This window comes from Mus caroli, chromosome 1 (genome assembly GCF_900094665.2).
Source record: "Mus caroli chromosome 1, CAROLI_EIJ_v1.1, whole genome shotgun sequence".
In the NCBI taxonomy this organism is placed as follows: Eukaryota; Metazoa; Chordata; class Mammalia; order Rodentia; family Muridae; genus Mus; species Mus caroli.
In genome coordinates, this window is record NC_034570.1 from 31,198,920 (window position 1) to 31,218,194 (window position 19,275).

Consider the following 19,275-nt stretch of genomic DNA (forward strand, 5'->3'; position numbering starts at 1 on the left):
GAGGGCAAGGACCAGGTAGATTTGTGCTTAAGCCTCTGCCCCCTCGGTGGGCAGACAACTGAGCTAAGGGAAACACACTCAAGTATTTCCCAGCCCCTTCTGACCCACACTCAGGGAAACAGCAGCCTGCTCAAGGATTATCCAAGTGTATGGGGGTAGGGGTGGGGTGGCAGCTAAGGGTGGGTAGAGAGCTCACTGTCTGTGGTCTCTGTTCCTAAGCACCGGTTAGATTGATCTAAACCAGGTGTGTCCAAATTGCAGCCAACAACAGCATCAAATTTAGCACAACACAAAATCTTAAAATGTCTTTTTTTTTCCTCCTTCCTATTTTCCTTTTCGAAATCCGATTCGCAGGCAGCTCTCATTAAGGGCGCTCAGAAATGAATCCAGGCTGGGCCTGTTGTTTTTCCCAGGAACATCTGGGCCTACACTCCCTCACTAAGACAAGGGCTTGATACTGACTGGGTGGCAATAGGGGACTAGTCCTATCCAGATAGGACAGCATTCTTCCCTTCCACGGAGCTTGTCCTAATCTCCATCTTTATAAAGACACTGTCCACACAACTTGAGAAGCCTCTCCTTCAGCCCCTCACTCCCTGCTCACCCTCCCTAGAGTTCTGGGAAGACAGTCCCCTTCTCCTCCTCTTCCCGAACGCTCTGCCTTGTTTCCCTGTGGCACCAGGCCAAGTCCAGCTCCCAAGCAGAGTAGCCCTGCTCTGGCTCCCAGTCCCATACGCACCACTGTGGGAAAACACTTGAGTCTCAGCTGGCCCCTCCAGAGATGCACGGACAGGCATTAAGACCATGATGGCCCAGACCAAAGGATGAGTCCCTCTTAGGTCAATAAGTGGGTTTGAGTCAAAATATCTGTGTGGCAGGGTTAAATTTCATTTTCTCCATTTTATTTGTCAATATAAAAATACTCAAATATTTACAACAAATAAATATGTGGGGACACAATAAGTTACACTGTTAGCCCTTTTCCCAGAGCAGGGAGAGGATAGGCCAGTATCCATAGTATGCCCACCTCCTCCCTTCCCTCCCCCCAACAACCCTTCCCAGCCCTGTCAGAAGAGCGCAGATATAAAATACCACCGAACCCGGAGGGCAAGTGGGAGGCCCTGCCCACCCCTCCCCCTGAAGCAGGAGGTTCCATCTCCACCCCCAACCCCGCCCTGAAAACATTCACAGCCCTAGGAGCAGGGCTAGGCCCACCCCCGAGTCCCGCACTCCCCCAAAAGGGGTACAACACCCTGTCCTTCCCTTCCCCGTATGTACATCACTGCCCCAAAGCTCGGGACAGCTGGGGGTAGGAGAAGCAAAGTGCTATGACCCCCTTCCCCTTCATAGCTCCAAAGACTCAACCAGGAGGACCCCAGGCCAAGGGAAGACGTGACAGAGACAGGAAAGTTATAACACACACACACACACACACACACATACACACACTCTTCCACATGCATACCAACACATATATGCACAAACACGCCCACATCTTGAAACCTCTTCCTTGCAAAGTTTTGGCTGCTGGGGTCCCACATGTCTCAAATTCACAGAGGAGGGTGTGTCTCCTGTGAGGCTGAAGTCCTGGTGAGCCACACCAAGTGGCAGTGCCCATGCTGAGCAGGTCCTCACGGCGGGGCAAATGCTGGGCAGTGTCTGTCCCAGGCAGAGCATGTGCCCCTGCCATGTCCCTGAGGTAGCTGGTGCCTGTGCAAAAGTTAAGAGTGCACCTCCCATGAGACCCCCCCGCCAATGAGGTGGGGGGGGTCCCTCATACTGAAGACTCCTCTGGGTTGGAGTCAGGCAGCGGCTGGCGCTGTTGTAGTTTCCGTCGTAATTCATCCGCGAGCTCAGGCAGTGGGTGCCCAGATCCTCCTCGGTCCTCTCCGCCCAACTGTAAGCGCACATATCCATTGGCATTTGAGTTCCGACCACCTCCTAGGTGGAGCCGAGTTGGAGAAGGCAGAGGCTGGCCAGGTATGCCAGGAGGTGGGGAAGGGGGCCCACCCCCAGGCTGGCACCGGGCGTGACCAGGCACAATCTTGAGAGAGCCATCCGAATAGTAGTACCCGACAGGATCCCAAAGTTTCTCATCGGTTTCGGGGCCAGGACGGAAGGGGGGACTGGCAGGCTCCTTGGGCAGTTCCAAGGGGTACACCAGTGTCCTCTCCGAGGCCTTGGCACCCTTTTCTAGCTCTTCTCGAAGTCGCCGGCGGAGCGATAGGACCAGCAGCAGCAGCACCAGGCACACAGCCCCCAGGGCCACCACAGCGAGCCACACAAGCCCCAGGTTTTCCAAGGGAGCCCGTGCCTCCAGTGTCACCGACGAGCCGGCCACGACAGCAACAAGGTAGCTTTCTGCAGTCAGTCTTGTCCCCTGCTCCTCTGAATAGCAATGATAGGGTCCAGAGTGGCGGGACTGGGCGGCCATCACCACCAACGCCTGGAGTCCCGTGTCATAAAGAAAGGAGCCAGGTTGTTCTGCAGGCAGGTCCCGGCCTCTGAAGGTCCAGTGGGCGTGGGCCAAATTGGACGAGAGGTGACAGGGTAGGACCAGGTCTGTGCCTGACACAACGGTGATGTTCTTGGGAATAGGTCTGACTGCAGAGGCAGAAATGAGAGAGAACCAAGTGTTAACGCAGGAACCCCAGGTCCCACAGTGAGAAGTAAGGCACTAACTCTGGCTGTGATCCAGGGGCCCATCCTCAAAATAAGGGAACAAAAGGAAAACAGCTTACCTTTTTTAATGCCATACTGGTTACACATCTTTGAAGTGTCCAAGTTCGCCACATGTTGGACCAGAAGGGCCCTGGGAGGGAAGGGAAGCGGCATCAGAGATCCAGCTCCAATTACCTTAGCCTCCCCCTCCTGGCCCTGGCACTCACCCCGAGTGACCACTGGTGGTGGCCACACAGCGGCTGGTGTTGACATTCCAGGCGCAGTAAGGGTCCCTGGCCAGGACACAGTCTACACAGAAACGGTACTTTGTGCAGTCGGCCAGAGACAGCTGAACCAGCTGAGAGCGGGAGCCAGCAAAGAGCACCTTCTACAGTAAAACAAAGCACAGGGTGAGCTACGCCACGCCTCGGGGTGATGGCTGAGATCTGTTCAGAGAGCATAAACATACTAGGTCCCCCAAGGAAGAAAGAGGCAGCGGAAGAAAAATCCAGGCCAGAGGAACAATTTTGATGAGGGCTTAGGACAAGCCATCGAAATCCTAATCACTTTACAGACATGACCTTCTTAGACAGGGACGGACGGCAGACCCGTGAGGCTGAGGTGTACGCTCACTCACTCACACTTGGGCCAGGAAACTCAGTTTCCCCTGGCCCCAGGAGCCAGCACAGTGACAGCAGGGCCTATGGAAGGTGGGGTTCTTCTGTTTGAATGGTAACTGCCAATCTGCATGCTTGCTCAGCCCCACAATTCCCTTGCTGCCATCTCATTATTCAGCATTGTAGGGGGCAACTTTGAGTCGCAGTAGCTGGTAAAGGGCAAGCAAATCAGAACCCAGAGGGTGATGTGAATATGAGTTTTGCATAAAGGTGTTTAAAAAAAAAAAGGCCGGGCGTGGTGGCGCACGCCTTTAATCCCAGCACTCGGGAGGCAGAGGCAGGNGGATTTCTGAGTTCGAGGCCAGCCTGGTCTACAAAGTGAGTTCCAGGACAGCCAGTGCTATACAGAGAAACCCTGTCTCGAAAAAACCAAAAAAAAAAAAGAAAGAAAAGAAAAAACGTGAACACTTAAATGAGCCCAGAGACAGAGGGCCTGGCTCAGACACCCACTGGGGACTCAAAGAAATCGGATGTCCCTGTTGCTTGGGTACCAAAACATCTTGACTGAGAAGAGACTGCAGATAGAGCTGAAGCCCCACTTGGAAGGAGTTTGCCAAGGCTGGATTCTGGGAATGGGGGCCCCACAGGGACTGGCTCTATAAGAGAACCTTCAGAGGACAGGTTCTGGCCACCTTAGATCTCTTACTTTTGGGAACTCGAGAGAGCTACATGAGACCCAACTATGGATGGCAGAGGGACTGGGCGCCAGATAGACAGTGGTGCAGAGAACCGAGAGGGAGGTGCGTGTGGCGCAGTCTTACTACCTTGCTCTGAGACAGCACCAGACTTTCCACTGGCTCCTGGTCAAACACCTGCAGTTCCTCCACCATGTGGATCCAGGGCCCCAGGCTCACAGCCTTCAGCAGCCAGCCATCTCCTGGAGAGGTGATGGGAATACGCAAATGAGGAATCAGGCCGTGGGGCCTCCCCAGGTTCCCAGCCTTGGGCATACCTGAAGCGCCTACCTGTACCAATGAACAACACTGTATAGGTGGCACCATCAAGCCCTGGGACCCTGTCGGCCACCACGTGTGTGAAGTTGGTGTTCTTCTTCACAAGTAGGGGGCGGCCCAACCGAGGCTTCACCTGGTCCTCCATCAGGGGGTGCTTCTTGATGAAGTTGAGGGTGTTGTCCGGCAGCTCCAGGGAACTGGTGTAGCCATTGTCTCGGTGCCAGTTGTTGATACACTGTGTCAGGGAGGGGTGTGAGGAGGGTGGCTGTCAGTCAGCTGGTGAATGAGCGGGTGGGTCCTGGAGTCGATGTTGGGAACACATCCCCATGCCGAAAACTCACCGAACCGGGCCGAGGGCTGGGTACCGGGTCAGTATAGCGGGCCCACTTCTGGGCTTGCTCACTGTACTCCTTGTAGGGACCCTCAAACACCTGCTGGATCTGTTCCAACTGGTACTCACAAACTGCAGACAGGTCCATATCGCCCCTGTTAAAGAAGGACCTTGGAAGTCAGGTTGGGTGCCTACTTGCTCCCACCATACCCGGCAACAGAGGAAAAAGTAGGAAGGGTGAGGCTTAGTATGAAGCAGTCTTGACCATGAGGTAGCCCTGAGGTGTCACCCCAGGCAGTGTTCTGCTCACCTTCCCCCACCCAGCTTTAGAAAGAGCAGGCGCAAAGTCATCTTGGCTGCCAGGCACTGACCCGCTGGACTTCCTCCAGACGCCTGTGCGAGGGCCCTCACACCCACACACTATCCCTACCTGACCACCTGCTCCTCCCTACCCCCAGCTACCCCACAGCCGCTTACCATCGCGCTTGAAAAACCCCGAAGAAGGTGGTGTTGTGCCAAGAGGCGCCCCGCAGGGTGTGCACTGCCCGCAGCTGGTTGAAGTAGACCTTCCAGTCAGGGGCTGAGCACACCAACCGAGCCTTCAGGAACGTCGTCCACTTCTTCTGCAGGGTCCGTGCTCCCCCCATGTCGCCCTGGCAGATGGCAAGGAGACACGGCTGGTCAGCCCCTGCCAGGCCTGCAGGGCTCCCGCTGCCCACCACTGCGGAACTTGGTACCTTACAGACTCTCGCCACACGAGCCACCACCTGCTCGGAATAGCAGTCATACTCCACTGCCCGCTCACTGAAGAAGAAGTAGATCTTGTCATCGTCTCCCGTGAAGCTTCCCACACTCTCGGGGACAAAGGCAGAGCCTACAAAGTGGGGTTCTGGGACGAAGAAAGAAGGGCCAGTGACAAGAGTCCCAGGGCCCTGGAAGGCCCTTCCGCTCCGGGCTTCCCCAGTCCCATCCCATGACTCACCATTCAGCCAAAAGGCCAGGTACTCTGTCTTGATGGAGTGGTGGGTCCCCATGTATCGAAGGATAACCGGCTCTGTGCCCAGGAAGTTATTGAGTGTGGCCGAGTACAGCTCACCGTCTGTGGGAGACAACAGCGGGTCAGACAGGCCAGGGAACTGAGGTAGAGACGGCTCCGAAGACAAGTATTCAGAGCGTGACTGACAGAGGCCCAGATTCTCCCCTCTGTGCTGGCAGCAGCCACTCACCCACAAGGAGTCCGGTGTGGCCCTTAGCGGGGTCATATGGGCATTTACCCTTCCCATCCTCAAATTCTGCACGGTCCAAGGTGAACGTGAGCATGTTCTAGGGGCAGGAAGACATTGAAGATGGGTGTTACTGTGGGGCTCTATACAGTCTGAAAATATCATGGCCCCGAGAGGTCAAGGAAGGAGGCCATAGGTTAGGAACAGGTGGGTAAGGGGCACACCCAAAGAGAGGAAACACTCACGATGTAGGTGCACTTGGGCTGGAAGGCATAGGTGCCGCAGACGTACAGATGGGAGGCATTGTATGGCTGAAGGAAGCGGATGAAGTTGAAGCATTCGGTCTTTGGAGAGAGAGGTATACAGGTTAGTGAGAGAACTGAGAGTCAGAGATAGGAAATCACCAGGGTGCAGATTAAAGAGGGAGGTTGGCAGGGGAAGCTCTCTAAGCACCCACCTGGTTGCTCTTCCCTTTCTGGGTACATTCAATTTTCTTCTCAGCTGGAGCCTCCCAAGAGATCTGAGGATGGGACAGACACATCAGCAATGTCACAGGTCTGTGCTAAGTGTGCTGCAAACATCCCTCAAGCTACACCATCGAAGACGCCTGGTCCCCATTCTGACAGAAGCCCCGAACCACCCCAACTGGCAGAAACCAGGAGCGGAAAGCAATCGCTAATCTTGACACCCCAAGAGAGCTGGGCTGAGGGACAGCCTGCACAGGCTACACCCCAAGTCCTTTCCCTCTCCCCTCTGAGTGCCTCCCACTGCCCCACCTCTCACCACTCCTTGTAGCTCCAGAGCCTCTACACTGAAGGCAAACAGCGCCTCTCGGGCCCCCACATATAAAAGGCCAGAATGTTCTGTCAGGGTCAGTGTCAGGAAGTCCTGGATGCCTGTCTGGGAGAACCGCCTCACTACTGTGACCAGCTCTGCAGAAACAGATATTAGAACAAGGTGGGGATGAGCAGGGGCAGAGGACATCCTCCCTGGGGTTCCAGGAATCCATCAATCTCCCTTTGTCCAAGGCTCCCCTGGGCCTCGTCATCACGATTCTCCACAAAAGCTAGCACTACACACACACAGACGACAACCAAACCTCTACGGGCCATAAAGGACTTTTTCTGAATAGCCTTTGGCTCAACAGCTCCATCCTACCCAGGCTTCCAAGGCCCTTCCTCAGCCTGGGAGGAGATAATCTGGGCTGGTAACGGGGAAGGAAGGATATCTCAGCCAAAGCTTCCGGCCAGAGGAAGCCATCTGACTGATGACGCTCCCTCAGGGTCAGCGGTACCTCAGGCACAGAACTGGACACTTCCCCCCCCACCACCACCACCACCCAGCCCCGCTTCCTTGGTTGCCATTTCCTGCTCTGCTCCTTGCTGACCACGGCAAGGTCTAGGCAGACCCTGGTGGTAGATTTATTGCATCAGGAGGCACAGAATACTTGTAAGCATTCCTTGTCTAAGAAGCCCCAGCAGGCGCCAATCCAGGCTTTCAGAGGCATACGCACAGATGGGCGGGCAGGGGACTGGCAAGGTGGCGTGTGGAGAAGGAGGAAGAGGTTAGGACTGGGAGATCAAAGGAACCTGAGACTCAGAGGTGGTGCTGAAGCCTGGGAAGTTGTGCTTCCGGCCAGCACATGTGGGGCGTGATCATACATATAGTCATATAATCTGTCAGAGGACCGTATGTATCCCTGCACACCTGTCCACAGGATCCCCACTTAAGCCAGCTTCAGGGTCGGGAGGCAGTGCCAGGCAAGAGTTGGGTCGACTTGGGAGGGGCTTTAATAGCCGCTGAGTGTAGCCTGTGGGAGGTGAGCTCATCCCATGTCCCAGGAGCACAGAGATGATACAAACACCTGACATCACCACCTCTTCATACAGGTGTGTGCGCGAGCAAAGGAGAGCTATCTGGTTCACTCTGCCTCCTCCCCCACGAAGCACGAGCGCTCATATGTGCCCACCCAGAGCCATCAGAAGGCTCCAGTGGTAGAGCAGCAGAGGAGACCATTAGGGTGAATTAACGGGGCTTCTAGGGACAGACAGCTAGAAAGACTGGAGACAGGGTTAGGTTTACACTTGCCCTGGAGTTCAGGTTTCTCTCTCTAGGCTTCTAAGCAAGAGAGACAATTCAAGTGAGGAACAGGGAGGTTGATTCAGAAGCGGCCTCCCTTGCACACCAGGCCAGCCAGGTCTGGGTGAGGGTGGGGGTGGGCTGGTAAGAGATCCCACGGAAGTTATCCCAGTGTCAGAAGGGGGCAAAGCCCAGGTCTAGACCAGCACTACCAGTTCTGGGCCCCTGGGGCCACTAGCGTTTCTTAGAAAGCCACAGCCACACATATCGGTGTAAAGGTGCATGCTTGGGGGTAATTCCTCAGCAGCAGCTCCTTCCTGCAAGCAAGCATCACTCCCCTCCTTGCCCTTTCCCCAGCAGTCTATCCCAGCCTCCCTCTGGCCCTGCTTCCCATGCTTCAGGCACTCACCCCCAGAAGATACTGTCTTCCGGGGCACAAGGTTCCACCACATCTCAGCCCTGATGCCCAGGCCCCACAGCCCTGCTGCCAGCAGCCAGACAGCCCAGTGTGGGGCCATGGCAGACACCCAGGGTCTAAACTTCTGTCCAGCAGCCCTGCTGAAGGAAAAGAAACTGGTCAGCATCACAGACCGGAAGGGGGCCCGCACCAAGAGACAAGCAACACAGGACGCACACTGGAACAAACCTCCCCCAGAGCCTTTGCATCTCCTCCTGATTCTGCAACTGGCTTCTGCCCCCAAGAGCCCTGGGGGTCTCCCAGAAGAGCAAGGAGAGGAACTTAGTCAGCAAGCACTAGGCGTGGGCAGTCATCAAAAGCCGCCTGTGGCCTCCAGGCCATCCCTACTCCCTCTCTTCAACAGGGAGTTGTGTGGAAAAAATAAAAGAGGGACTCTCCCCTCTTTGGCTCCTTCAGGCCTTAAAGGTTTCAGAGTTTCTTACAATAACCATAAAAAACAGGGCTTGCTACCATTGGGACCCAGGCCAGCCCCAAGACCTAATTCGGGGAGATATACCCCTTATTCAGCAGCCGCAGGCAGCCGGTTGGGCAAAGAGCTTCAGTGGGGGACTTGGTGAAGCAGGCAGTGTGTAGAGTTCCCGGCCCCAGCCCGTCCCCTCCCCCAGCGCAGACAATAGCCGGGCAGAGCCCAAACCCGGTTCCACATCAGCAGGGCTGGAGTAGGAGTGGGGCCGGGAACCAAATGGGCCCAGCTTCCCGAGGCCCCTTTGTTGCCCAAGAGGGAGGCAGGAAGTGGGTGGGATGGGCGTGGAAATGACCAGGGCCAGTCCTGTTTCTCCAACAGCCTTCTAGAGACACTGACCCTCCCGCAGAGAGGCGACCGGGCCACGAGTCAGTTCCAGGCTTCTGGGAATCTCCTCGCCTCCGCGGGAGCGGGATCGTGGGGGGAAGTGAAATGGGTTGGGGAGGCCGAAGCGGGGTTCTCCTGGACAACAGGGGATGCCCACAAATGGTCGTCAAGGGCTGCGTCCCCTCCTCCCCGGCTCTGACGAATGTTCTTAACTCCGGGATTGCACCCCGGGGACCGTGCACTAGGCAGTAGGCCAACGGAACGGATCTCCACTAATCTAGACGCTAGGGGCCGGGAACAGAGATGCAGAATCTGAGGATTGCACCCCAAAACAAAGGTTCCTAGCCAAGACCCGGTCTCGGTCTCCCTACTGTGGACTCTCCCCTCCCCCAGCTCCGGGGATTTGAATGCAAACAAAGCGGCAGCGCTGGGAGCGTGGCAAAGCCGGGCTTGCGGACGCCCCCTGTCGGCCAAGAACCTCAGCGCGGGAAGGGCGGGGGGCTGGGGCTGCCTTCCCCGGGGCAGTCCCCCCTGACACACCCTCAGTTTCCTCTCTGCCAATTACCCTAGGCTGGGGTCAAAACCCGGTGGTGCGCTCCGAGAATCTGCAGGCGTAGCGGTGACCCAACCCCCAAGCTCTTCCCGAAGCAAGGGACACGGACAGCCAAGGGGATGGAGGGGTGCAGGACCAGGATTTGCACCCCACACTTGCACACCCGGTCGTGGATTGCGGTGCTCCAGAGCGGGACCGGGCGGCGGAGCTTTGGCTAGGGGGCTGGTTCTCAGTGCCAGCCCGCCTCCGGAGCAGAACGGGAGGGCGGGGGGCCGCGCTAGGGAAATCCGATCCCACAACATCGGCCACGGTCCAAGCCCGCCCCTAACTTTCCGTCGAGGTGGGGGGAACCGGAGCAGTTCGCGAGCCTGGCAAAGATTCGGACCGCGCGCTGGACAGCCCAAGGGTCCCCCACTGCCCCTAGCTCTGTCCGTACCCCCAGGGTCCCGCCGCTCCAGCCAGTGGAGCTGCAAGCACTTGATGCCTTGATGCCGATCGCCGCTGGGCAGCCCACGGCGGACTCAAGAGGGACCCGGATCGGACAGCTGTCTTTGCTGTCGCCCCGCCCTGCACCCCTAGACGCTGTCCCCTAGCGCGCGCGCCAGCCTCTACCCAAGCAAGGGGACAAAGCAGCGGCCCCGGGGCCCCACCGCTCCGGCCTCTCTCACCTCTTTCGTGCAGCTCCAATCCCTGGGCGCTGCCCTCGCGTTTGGCTCCGGCCACCGTCCTCCCCTGCCCCCGCGTCGCTCCAGACTGCGCCCGCCCGCCAGCACGCTAAGGCTGTCCCGCGCCACCGCCCCTCGGTCCCAGCACGGCTCTCGGCGCCCCTGAGCTCGGATTCGGCGCTCCGATTCGGCGCTCCACCGCGCCGGGCGCCGGTTCTTTCTCCGCTGCAGCCGCCGCCGCCGCTCTCCGCCCCCAACCCCTTGACGTCAGGCAGAGGGTGTCGAGTGGTGGCCGGGGGCGGGACGCAAAGGCCCGCCCAGGAGGGGGCTGCGACCCGCTGCCTTGCTTGCCGGGCACTGAGGCTTGGGGACCCTTTACGACTCTTGCAGCTCGTGAGTCAAGGTCTGCGCCACAGCACCCGGAGGCGAGGCGGGGAGGGGGCGGGGAGGGACTCCAGGCGTTGCCACCGGGAACTGCACTCACCTGGTTTTCCCGAAGTGTGCCTTCAAGCCCTGAGGCGGGATGGGCTCTCTGGAAGGGTTGAGGGGCTTCCCCACGCTCCAGTTACAGGAACGAAAACTGGCAAACCATTTTGGGACTTGCACCCGAAGGGGGTGGCATAGCAAGAGAGGAAACTGAAGGTTCTCTCAGGTGCTAACCACAGTGGTCAGTCTTTTGACTCCAAAGTTTTCCTCCTTTCTGGCCCTAACCCTTGGACTGGAAGGAGCAGCTCACAGGCAGAGACCCCCAAGACTGCAGGCAGCTCCTAGTTTCCGGGCTCCAGCAGAGCCTACCCCCGGGAAATGACTCCTGGTGTGGCTTGGAAGGCTGATTAACTAGAGGCACGAGCGCCACGGTTCAGATGAAAGGGGCTGGAGGGAGCCACGCCGCGAACCACCACCACCTTCAGAACTGCCAGCCTCCGCCCACAGGTCGCTTCTAGAAGTAACTTGTAGCTTTGGTCTCCTGGGCGGTGCTGGCTGGCGAGTCCTTCCAGACAGCTGGTCCTCCAGTGGGCAGGTGGACTGAGAAACTGCCCCAGCGGTACCTGGAGACCACCCCTAGCCAGAATCAAAGGACAGGGACGAAGGGAAGGAGACCTGGAGGTTTCTGTGGTATCTTTGAGCCCCAGGGGGCAGTCCTGGAGGGGAAAAAACACTTCAGACCCCATAAGCAGATCTGGAGTATAAATCAGTTCGACAGCAGCTTTTGTTCTAGGTTAAAACTTGGCATCTGAGAAGTGGAGAGCAGAAGAGCAATGGGAGTAATCGAGAAAGGCAGCCCAGTTTGGTTTCTGTAACAATTGGGTCTTTACTGGGACACAGAAGGGCCCCTTCTCCCTCGCTGGCCAGAGCCGCGTTTCTCAGCTCCTTTCCATTAGGAAACAAAGCTGTGACCTCAGAGATAGGAGGCAGGCCAGGGGTGGGCAGGGAGGGTGTCCTATGGAAGCTGGCTAGGGAGGGACCATGCACACGCCTCTTGACCAGGCTCCTGTTCATCTACTAAGGGCAAGCCCCACTCCAAGCTCAGGATGCGCTAAGACTCCTCAGCTCCAGGAGGCTGAAGCAGGATTTCCAAGCCAGCTACTGTTTCTCTCACTGAATCAGAGAGATTAAGCAAGATAAAAACAAACAACAAAAAAACGGGCTCAAATCCACACAAACAGCAAGGTGACATTTTTAGTGAGATCTGGTCCGTCCCACCTGCTTGGGAAGGCAGAGGTAGGAAAACTGGGAGCCCAGAAGCTCCACCTTTTCAGCAGTCAGCAACCATGAAGCTAAGCTCCTGAAGCTAAGCTCCACTTCCTGCTGTGTTTCCTCCTCACCTGTAAGCCTTGCCCCTAGAAATGAGGGCTGCTTGGTAGTGATCTGAGCTCCCTGGCTCTACCTCCAGGGTGGCCCCAGTGGAAAGTTTCAAAAGGTTTTGGTTTCACTGGCAGGGACAGTATTCTGTACCTTCATGGCAGGCGCCAGGGTCTTCTAAGCCAGGCATGGAGGTAGAAATGAGACCGTTCCACTAACAGAGCCAGTTAGCCTCTGGGCACAGGGCTCCCCATCGATAGAGTTCCACCCCCACCCCACCCCACCCCCTCTTCCTCTGCCCCTTCCTGCCGCACTGGTTACTGTCACAGGTCTTCTCCACAAGTGGGTGGGCAGAAGATAAAGTTTCCTCTCATGATGACTACTTGTTCGTGATTCATGCTTTTTAATAAAAGGACAGTTGGCAGAAAAAAAATAAGGATCCTGGATTGTCCATCAAGGAAAAAAATACAGTAATACAGAAAAAAAATTGCAAAAACATCCTCCAGGCCTGCCTAGCATAGGCTATGGAAGACATCACACCCTTCATCCGTATTCAGGCCTGACAGAATAAGGGCTTCCCTAACTTGCCTCTTTTGCTAAGGCTTACATGCTTGTAGCCAAATAAAGGAAACACAAGATGTGTTACATGCCTCCCAGCCAGCTGGAGCCAACCCTCACAGACCCCAGGACATGAGGAGTATCCAAGGTATCCTGCTGCTTTTTCTTTTTTTTCTTTTTTTGGTTTTTTTTGAGACAGGGTTTCCTCTGTGTAGCCCTGGCTGTCCTGGAACTCACTTTGTAGACCAGGCTGGCCTTGAACTCAGAAATCTGCCTGCCTCTGCCTCCGAGTGCTGGGATTAAAGGTGTGCGCCACCACGCCCGGTGTTTCCTGCTTCTTAGCAACTATCCCTCCTGAGGAAAGTGGCAAGATGGAGACAGGGAGTGTGCACTGGGGCTCTCGATTCAAGGCCTGCTGGACCTGAACCCTTTCCATTCCGCAGTTGTCTCTCCACTGGTGGCTGAGTAAAAAGATTAGGGTCGGCCATTTTTCAAAGAGCTCTCTGACCACCGGGACCCAGGGCACTGGGTCATAGGAAAAGGACTTCCTCCAAAAGGACAATTATCAAAGCTGTCCACCTGGGAAGCCCCTCCCTTCCCGGCCTCTCCCTTCCAGCATCACCAAAAGGAAGCAGGAAAACATCCGTCATCGAGGCCCAGGATGCGGCTTTTCCAGTGGCTTTTGTCAGGATATCCCTTGCCTTTTCCCCAGGGCTTAGGGTCAAAAACCTGGAGGGCAAACGGTGAGCCAGCCAACTTCGGTCCAGAATTCTTGGCCTTGAAAAGGCTCGGTTCCTATTATGCCAACAGGGTTTTAGACCTGGTCAGCTCCCAGTGAGTCCCAGAGCAGGGCAATTACATGACCCAGGGGAGAGTGTCCACCCTTGAGCGACCTCACATTGCATACTGCTGGTCAGGTTACAGCCAGGCTTCTGGGAGGGACTGAGTTGTCAGCAACACCTTTTGCTCCCTGGATGTATCTCTCTCAAGGATGAGTATGTTTTGGGATAAAGGAGCCAGGGAGGATTCCAGATGTCTACATTGATGGACAGTTTGATCCTTTCTCTTAAAGCCAGGTAAAAGCAGCTTCAAGAATGGAAACTCCCCAGTTCAGCCTCTCAGGCCTCCCTACCCCCTCTCTGCCCTTGGCAGTGAGAACAAAAGAGGGAAATTTCAAGGTGATTTCCAGGTTTCCAGAGCAAACCCAGTAACTGAGGATTAACTGTCAGGTGTGCAGTGTCAAGCAGGGGTGCCTAGAGGCTGGGTGAGAAGGGCTGGCTCTCCAGAGTCCCTGCCCTCCTGTTGAGATCTGAGGCTGACCTGCTAGGGTGTGAGGGTATGCCAAAGGAGTTTGTGACGTGTCCAGGAAGAGAAACCAGAACTGTCAGTCAAGTCACCTGGCTCTGGGAGGGTTTCTTCCACTTCTCATTTGGCAAAGGCTTTGAGACAGAAAAGATGTCCTCTGTGGTACCCAGTACTGTGCAGAGTCTATGCCTTGTCCTCTAAATAATAGATGCCTCTAGCTCCTGACCTTCTGGGGACCCAGAGAGCAAGGTAGCTGTGCTCACTAAGGCCTTGGAAGGTAGATGGGGTTGACTCTGTCTAGCTCCTAGTCACCCTCCAACCCTGGGACATAGATACAGAGACGATTGTATGCAACGGCCATGGAACACTCTGGGACCTTCACCCCCTGAGAAGTGGACACGAGTCAAGGTGGCAGGAGTGTCACCTACGGCTCCCCCTTACAAAGCTCATCCTGAAAGTATCGGGGGTGGGGGCAGGGATGAGCATGGCTTCTGTCAGAGGAGCGGACAGTAAGAGAGTAGATAGGGCTGTGGGGCTGCTCCTGGAGGTACAAAGGGGCCCACTTACTCCTCTAGCCATTCAGATCTAGGACATGGAGATGTGCAAGTAGAGATTAGGACCCAGGAAACTGCTCTGGAGATAAGGCGGGGAAAGAAACAACAGGATCCAAAACTGTCTTTTGGACCCTCCCCCACTCCTATCTCTAGGAAGTTGACTTCAGAGCTCAGCACTAAATTGAATTAAACAAAATTACAGCCCCAATCCACCATCCTCTCGGTATAGCGTCCCTAGCAGGGTGAGGTAGACCCAGATAGGGCCATTCAAGAGTGCCCAGGCTCCAGCAATTCTGGTCACTCCTAGAAACAGAGTCCTCAAGTGCAGGGTGTGGGTCCGAGGCCCCAGTCACATGACTACTTGAGGTGACACCAGTAGTGGCTGGCTCAAGCAGAGGTGGTTCTTCTGTCAGGCTAGGTGCTGGGCATGAGCCCTCAGGGTAGGGATGGAAGGAACTCCAGAACCATGGATGCTGGAAATAACACTTTAATATGCACACATGAACCTCATATTCAAGATGGGCAGAGAGGGCAGGTTGTGGGAAAGACAGTGGCCAACAGGGAGAGCCCAGGACAGAAGAGACAGCTGTGCAGGTGGGGGAGCTCAAGGGTGGGGATGGTCAGGACACAAGAACCCCTTGCTGGGTGGTGGCAGTAGTCTACCTTCACCAAGCTGGGCCTCCTCCGGCTCCATTCTTCACCTCCTACAGTTCTCTTCCTGCTCCAGTCCACAGCCTTGGGCCACTTTGCTCTTATCCCTTTAAATGTCTTTCCAAGGGCTGAAGTACTGACCCTGTGAAGCAGAGAGAGTAGCCTGTAATGGCCTGGCCCCAGTACCCTCTCTATCCACAGGTCCCTGTACTGATAAGCCTCAGCGGCTAGACACAGTCGGCCAAGAGGCAGTGCCTTGAAGGCTCAGCCAGTGTCTCACCTGCCTAGTGCTACAGGCCCAAGGAATATCAGAGGAAGATGCTGTCTATGCATCCTCAGTCAAGCTTGAATTGCTTCCTAAGACAAGCAATGCTTCCCACCAGAGGCCAGTGGGAGCCAGTTCCTGGGGATCAGGGTGAGGTCTGAGTTCTATCCAGCTTTCTTTTTCTCAGGGACTTGTGAAATTTGAGCACCAAGCCACAGCCTGTGGCCAGTGTGTCAGCCTCAAGTCAGAGGTTAGAGGGAGCTGTAAGGGAGGAGAGTCAGGGAGAGGCAAGCAGGGGGCAAAGTCCAGCTGTCCCCATTAAGGGCTTGGGGGCTCAGGGCCAGCCCAGCAGGGCACTGCTTGTTGGAGAGCTGGGGGTGGAGGGGGTGTGCAGATGGGACGGCTTTGTGCCAAAGGAGTGACGATGGCTGTGAGCCCTCATCCTCACATCCTCCCAAGCTGTGTGCATAATGGGGCAAGCTATTGACCCTCAGAGCTTCTAGATACTTTGCTCATCTGTAAAACGGGTTTCTACCCATCCCTGCTTCACAAGGGCTCCTCAGGCTCCTGCAGAAAAAAAAAAAAACTTCATTCTGTAAACTTTAGTATAACATGTTACTACCTAGAGGACCTGAGACAATTCCAGGAACAGAGGTTACTCTTACAGAAGTGAGAGTGGATGCTGGCCACGTGGGGGTGGGGGTGGGGGTGGGGGGTGGAGCACGTGCTGAGCATGCATAAGGCTTTGGGTTCAAGTACTCTCCCTGTGCTCCTTCAAAAAAAACAACCAACAAAACAAAAACAAAAAACAGAGCAGCCCGGGAAATGCTCTTAACACAGCAAGTAGCCAGCTGAGGTCTCCAGGACAAGTAAACAGGAGGTGGGCAGCTGTTGCCTTGGGTGCCCCTTCCTGGCCATCATTCATGGCAAACCGGTATTGCTCAGTTCTTCAGGGCTGTGTTTCTCTGCATTTGTTCATAAACAGGCCTCCCTATGTTCCCTTCTGCATCCCCTCCCTGGGTCGTGGATTAGGATTGAAGGTCCCCTGAGACATCCCCACCCTGCATCATGCTTGCCCACTCCACCCTTTCCCTTTGGAGTCCAGCAGCTGCAGTGGGGGTGGATGGACTGCTGGATCTGCCAAGCCCCGCTCAATGACTGACCACTTCCCTTTCCTCCCAGGTCTAGGGGATTATGGGACACCACCTGGGGCTGACAGTGGGCCAGCAAGTCCTGCCAGCGGATGTAAGTCTGGGTAGCTAGGTCCTTGAGTTTGGTCCGGTGCATGGCCTGAGGGCTCTCCCGGATATGGGTGCTGATATGACGGTCCAACTGCATGCACAACAGCTGCAGCTCGCCCTGAGGAGGAGGAGGAGGCATGACATAAGCCAGGCATGTGCTAGAAGCCAGGGCAAGAAGGAGAATTAAGTCAGAAAGGGAGGGATATCTCTGAGTGTCTGCTGGAGTAGGAAGGGCAGCTTGTAAGGGCTAGGCCATCATCCCTTGGGAATGGCTTTTGGGACACAATGAAAGGAGGAGGCCCTCCACAACTGTTGCCACTTCTTTCTTGGCCTCTCACTCTGCAGTTCCTGAGGGAAGGCAGGCTCTGTCCTGGCTAGTGTTGTCCCACACTACTCGATGAAGTAGGTACTGCTGACCATCCAACCCTTTCCTGCTCCAGCATCTTGGGAGACTCACCCATTGGTTGGGAGTAATATCCTGGCTACTGACCACGACCCCAGCTAGTGTCAGGAGGCTGTGGCACAGATAGCAGACCTGGAAAGGGAGAGAAAGAGAGAGAGAGAAAGTACAACAAGGATGCTTCCTAACTCCTTCTGAGGCCATGGGCTCCTGTCTTAGCCAGCAGCAGCTTCTAGGAACACATCTTCAAGGAGGGCCTCACTTCCTCAGAGCTGTGACTGTCCCAGTAGCCTGTACCCAGGACCCACATTTCTTCTAATTATTGATTGTCCTCAAATGGCTTCTGAAAAAGAGAATCCTTGCCACCTGGAAAGCCACACCACCCTAAGCCTTCTCCTGTGACTCCAGAAGCAGAAGCCCAGAGGGCCTGTGCACCCTCACCTCTGCACAACCTGTTTGCTAAGTCACCTATACCTGTGGTCAGCAACTGAGGTGATCCTATCCCTTGGGCCACCTCTAGGTCCCCATCTTGTAAATGTGACCCATAGTGGATAAGCAAGCACCTGCACAAACCTAGGCACAGCACCGTTTGACAATCGGCCCTGACGACAAACAGAAAGCTGGAAAGGGAAGGGGAGACCAGTAGAAGCAGTATGCATCAAATATCTGCATGCCTTCTCCACCCAGTCCACCCTCACTGTCGCCACTGGGCACTTCAGAGATAAAAACCAGGACAAAGGCCATTTGGGAGGAACCGTACCTGGAATCCCTAGCTTAGAAGCTAAAGCAAGAAGATCACAAGTTCAAGGCCAGCCAAGGTTGCTGCATAGAAAGAAAGCATCTCAAAAAAACGGAAGAAAATATACAACACCAATAAACACACAAAGAGACAACAAGAAAAAGAAGAAAGTTAGGACAATTGCCAATTCTACCAAGAAAAGGAATTAGCCCATGATACCCTTGGACTCTCTATCGGAGGTATTCATTTAGGGGACATTGGCCTGCTTTATGAGTAAGTGAACTGTGTGGCTCCTGATGAACAGAGTTACTGACACCAGGCAGCCTGCTCTTGGCGCTATGGACCACAGTCTGCAGGCACAGTGGCTCCTTTTACATCTAGGATAAAGAGAGTGGCTACATGTCTGGGGCCTGGGGCAGACCTATCATCCCAGGGAGAGGAGAGATGATGGAGCAAAGCCATGGATGGCCAGGAGGACTGAGCCAGCACAGGGGCCCTTTTGGATGGCTTCCTTACCTTTTTGGATCACAGTGGCCAAGAAAGGACTGCAATCTTTTTACATGGACCAAAGAACCTCCCCAGAACCACTTCTGAAGCTAGGCAACTTGGCACCGTGGACTAACTTCTTGAGACCAAATACATCCTGTGGAGAAATGCCACCCTGGTGCCCAGCAGCAGCACTTGCCTTGCTTAAGACCAGCAGAAGAGCCAACGCCTCTGGAGGGCCTGACTCCATAGGTAGACCTACTAGGTGGCAGTGAGGAGGCCTACACAACAAATGTGGCCTCCAAGAGGGCCATCATGGGGTAAGCAATATCAAAGCTTTTCAAATGGGCTCCTGCCCACTGCTGCCATCTCCTCCTGGGCTGCCCCCAGGGTCCTCAGTAGATCCCCTTTGTTCTACAGCTTCAGGCCTGTGCACCCCAACTGTCTAAGCTTTGGGAGGCATTGAATGATTTGCTTAACAAATACCAAATCTCAGCTTCCCAGTAGACCAGAGAGGGCAGAGTCTTCCGATTCTGGAAAGACTGTGGTGGGGGCCTCAGAGAGGAAGTGACTAAGCCAGAGTGGGCCTCAAAAGGACTGGATTTGAGGCAAAAAATGGCCCTAAGGGGGCAGAGGCAGTAGATTACAACACCAGACAGATCCTGAGGGCTGATGACAGGCAGGCACAGGGAGGGGGCAGGGCTGGTCAGCAGGGTAGCTAGCAGGGCTTGAATTGGGTGAGGGAGGGCATGGCTTGGGGGCAGGGCTGGCAGCTGAGAGTGTAAGGAGCTGAGGAACATTGGGTTGTTGATGGCTGATTAGAGAGGTTCCTGGGGGAAGCTAGTGCTATAAGGTAGCAAGTA

At 55.4% G+C, this 19,275-nt stretch overlaps 2 protein-coding genes and 1 long non-coding RNA gene across 10 annotated transcripts in view; 1 reads left to right on the top strand and 2 right to left on the bottom strand.

Moving 5' to 3' along the window:
- Positions 1-880: 880 nt before the first annotated feature.
- Sema4c (semaphorin 4C) lies at positions 881-10,960 on the bottom strand. 7 transcript variants are annotated; one of them, XM_029480039.1, is made up of 15 exons: positions 10,895-10,960; positions 8,334-8,479; positions 6,629-6,777; positions 6,303-6,365; positions 6,091-6,189; positions 5,849-5,945; positions 5,605-5,721; positions 5,360-5,511; positions 5,100-5,275; positions 4,633-4,777; positions 4,304-4,526; positions 4,103-4,215; positions 2,889-3,049; positions 2,742-2,812; positions 881-2,604 (listed from the first exon to the last, which is right to left on the bottom strand). In XM_029480039.1, the coding sequence occupies exons 2-15, from the start codon at positions 8,440-8,442 to the stop codon at positions 1,775-1,777; spliced, it is 2,505 nt and encodes an 834-aa protein (XP_029335899.1). In that variant the 5' UTR covers positions 8,443-8,479; positions 10,895-10,960; the 3' UTR covers positions 881-1,774. The 7 variants fall into 7 exon arrangements, with proteins under 7 accessions (XP_029335899.1, XP_021013739.1, XP_029335894.1 ...); XM_021158080.1 differs by lacking the exon at positions 10,895-10,960 and adding an exon at positions 10,414-10,783; XM_029480034.1 differs by lacking the exon at positions 10,895-10,960 and adding an exon at positions 10,414-10,722 and having other exon boundaries at positions 8,334-8,482.
- LOC110291161 lies at positions 10,767-18,031 on the top strand. The gene is made up of 3 exons (XR_002377536.1): positions 10,767-10,813; positions 16,729-16,791; positions 17,228-18,031. It is a non-coding gene; the product is annotated as an uncharacterized LOC110291161 (long non-coding RNA).
- Fam178b (family with sequence similarity 178 member B) overlaps positions 15,102-19,275 on the bottom strand; it is a 123,076-nt gene continuing 118,902 nt past the window's right edge. For both annotated transcript variants that reach the window (XM_021158087.1, XM_021158105.1), the window contains 3 exons: positions 17,245-17,322; positions 16,753-16,905; positions 15,102-15,423 (listed from right to left, as the gene is read on the bottom strand). In XM_021158087.1, coding sequence (XP_021013746.1) covers positions 15,391-15,423; positions 16,753-16,905; positions 17,245-17,322 — 264 coding nt within the window. In that variant the 3' untranslated portion in view covers positions 15,102-15,390. The remainder of the gene's footprint in view (positions 15,424-16,752; positions 16,906-17,244; positions 17,323-19,275) is intronic.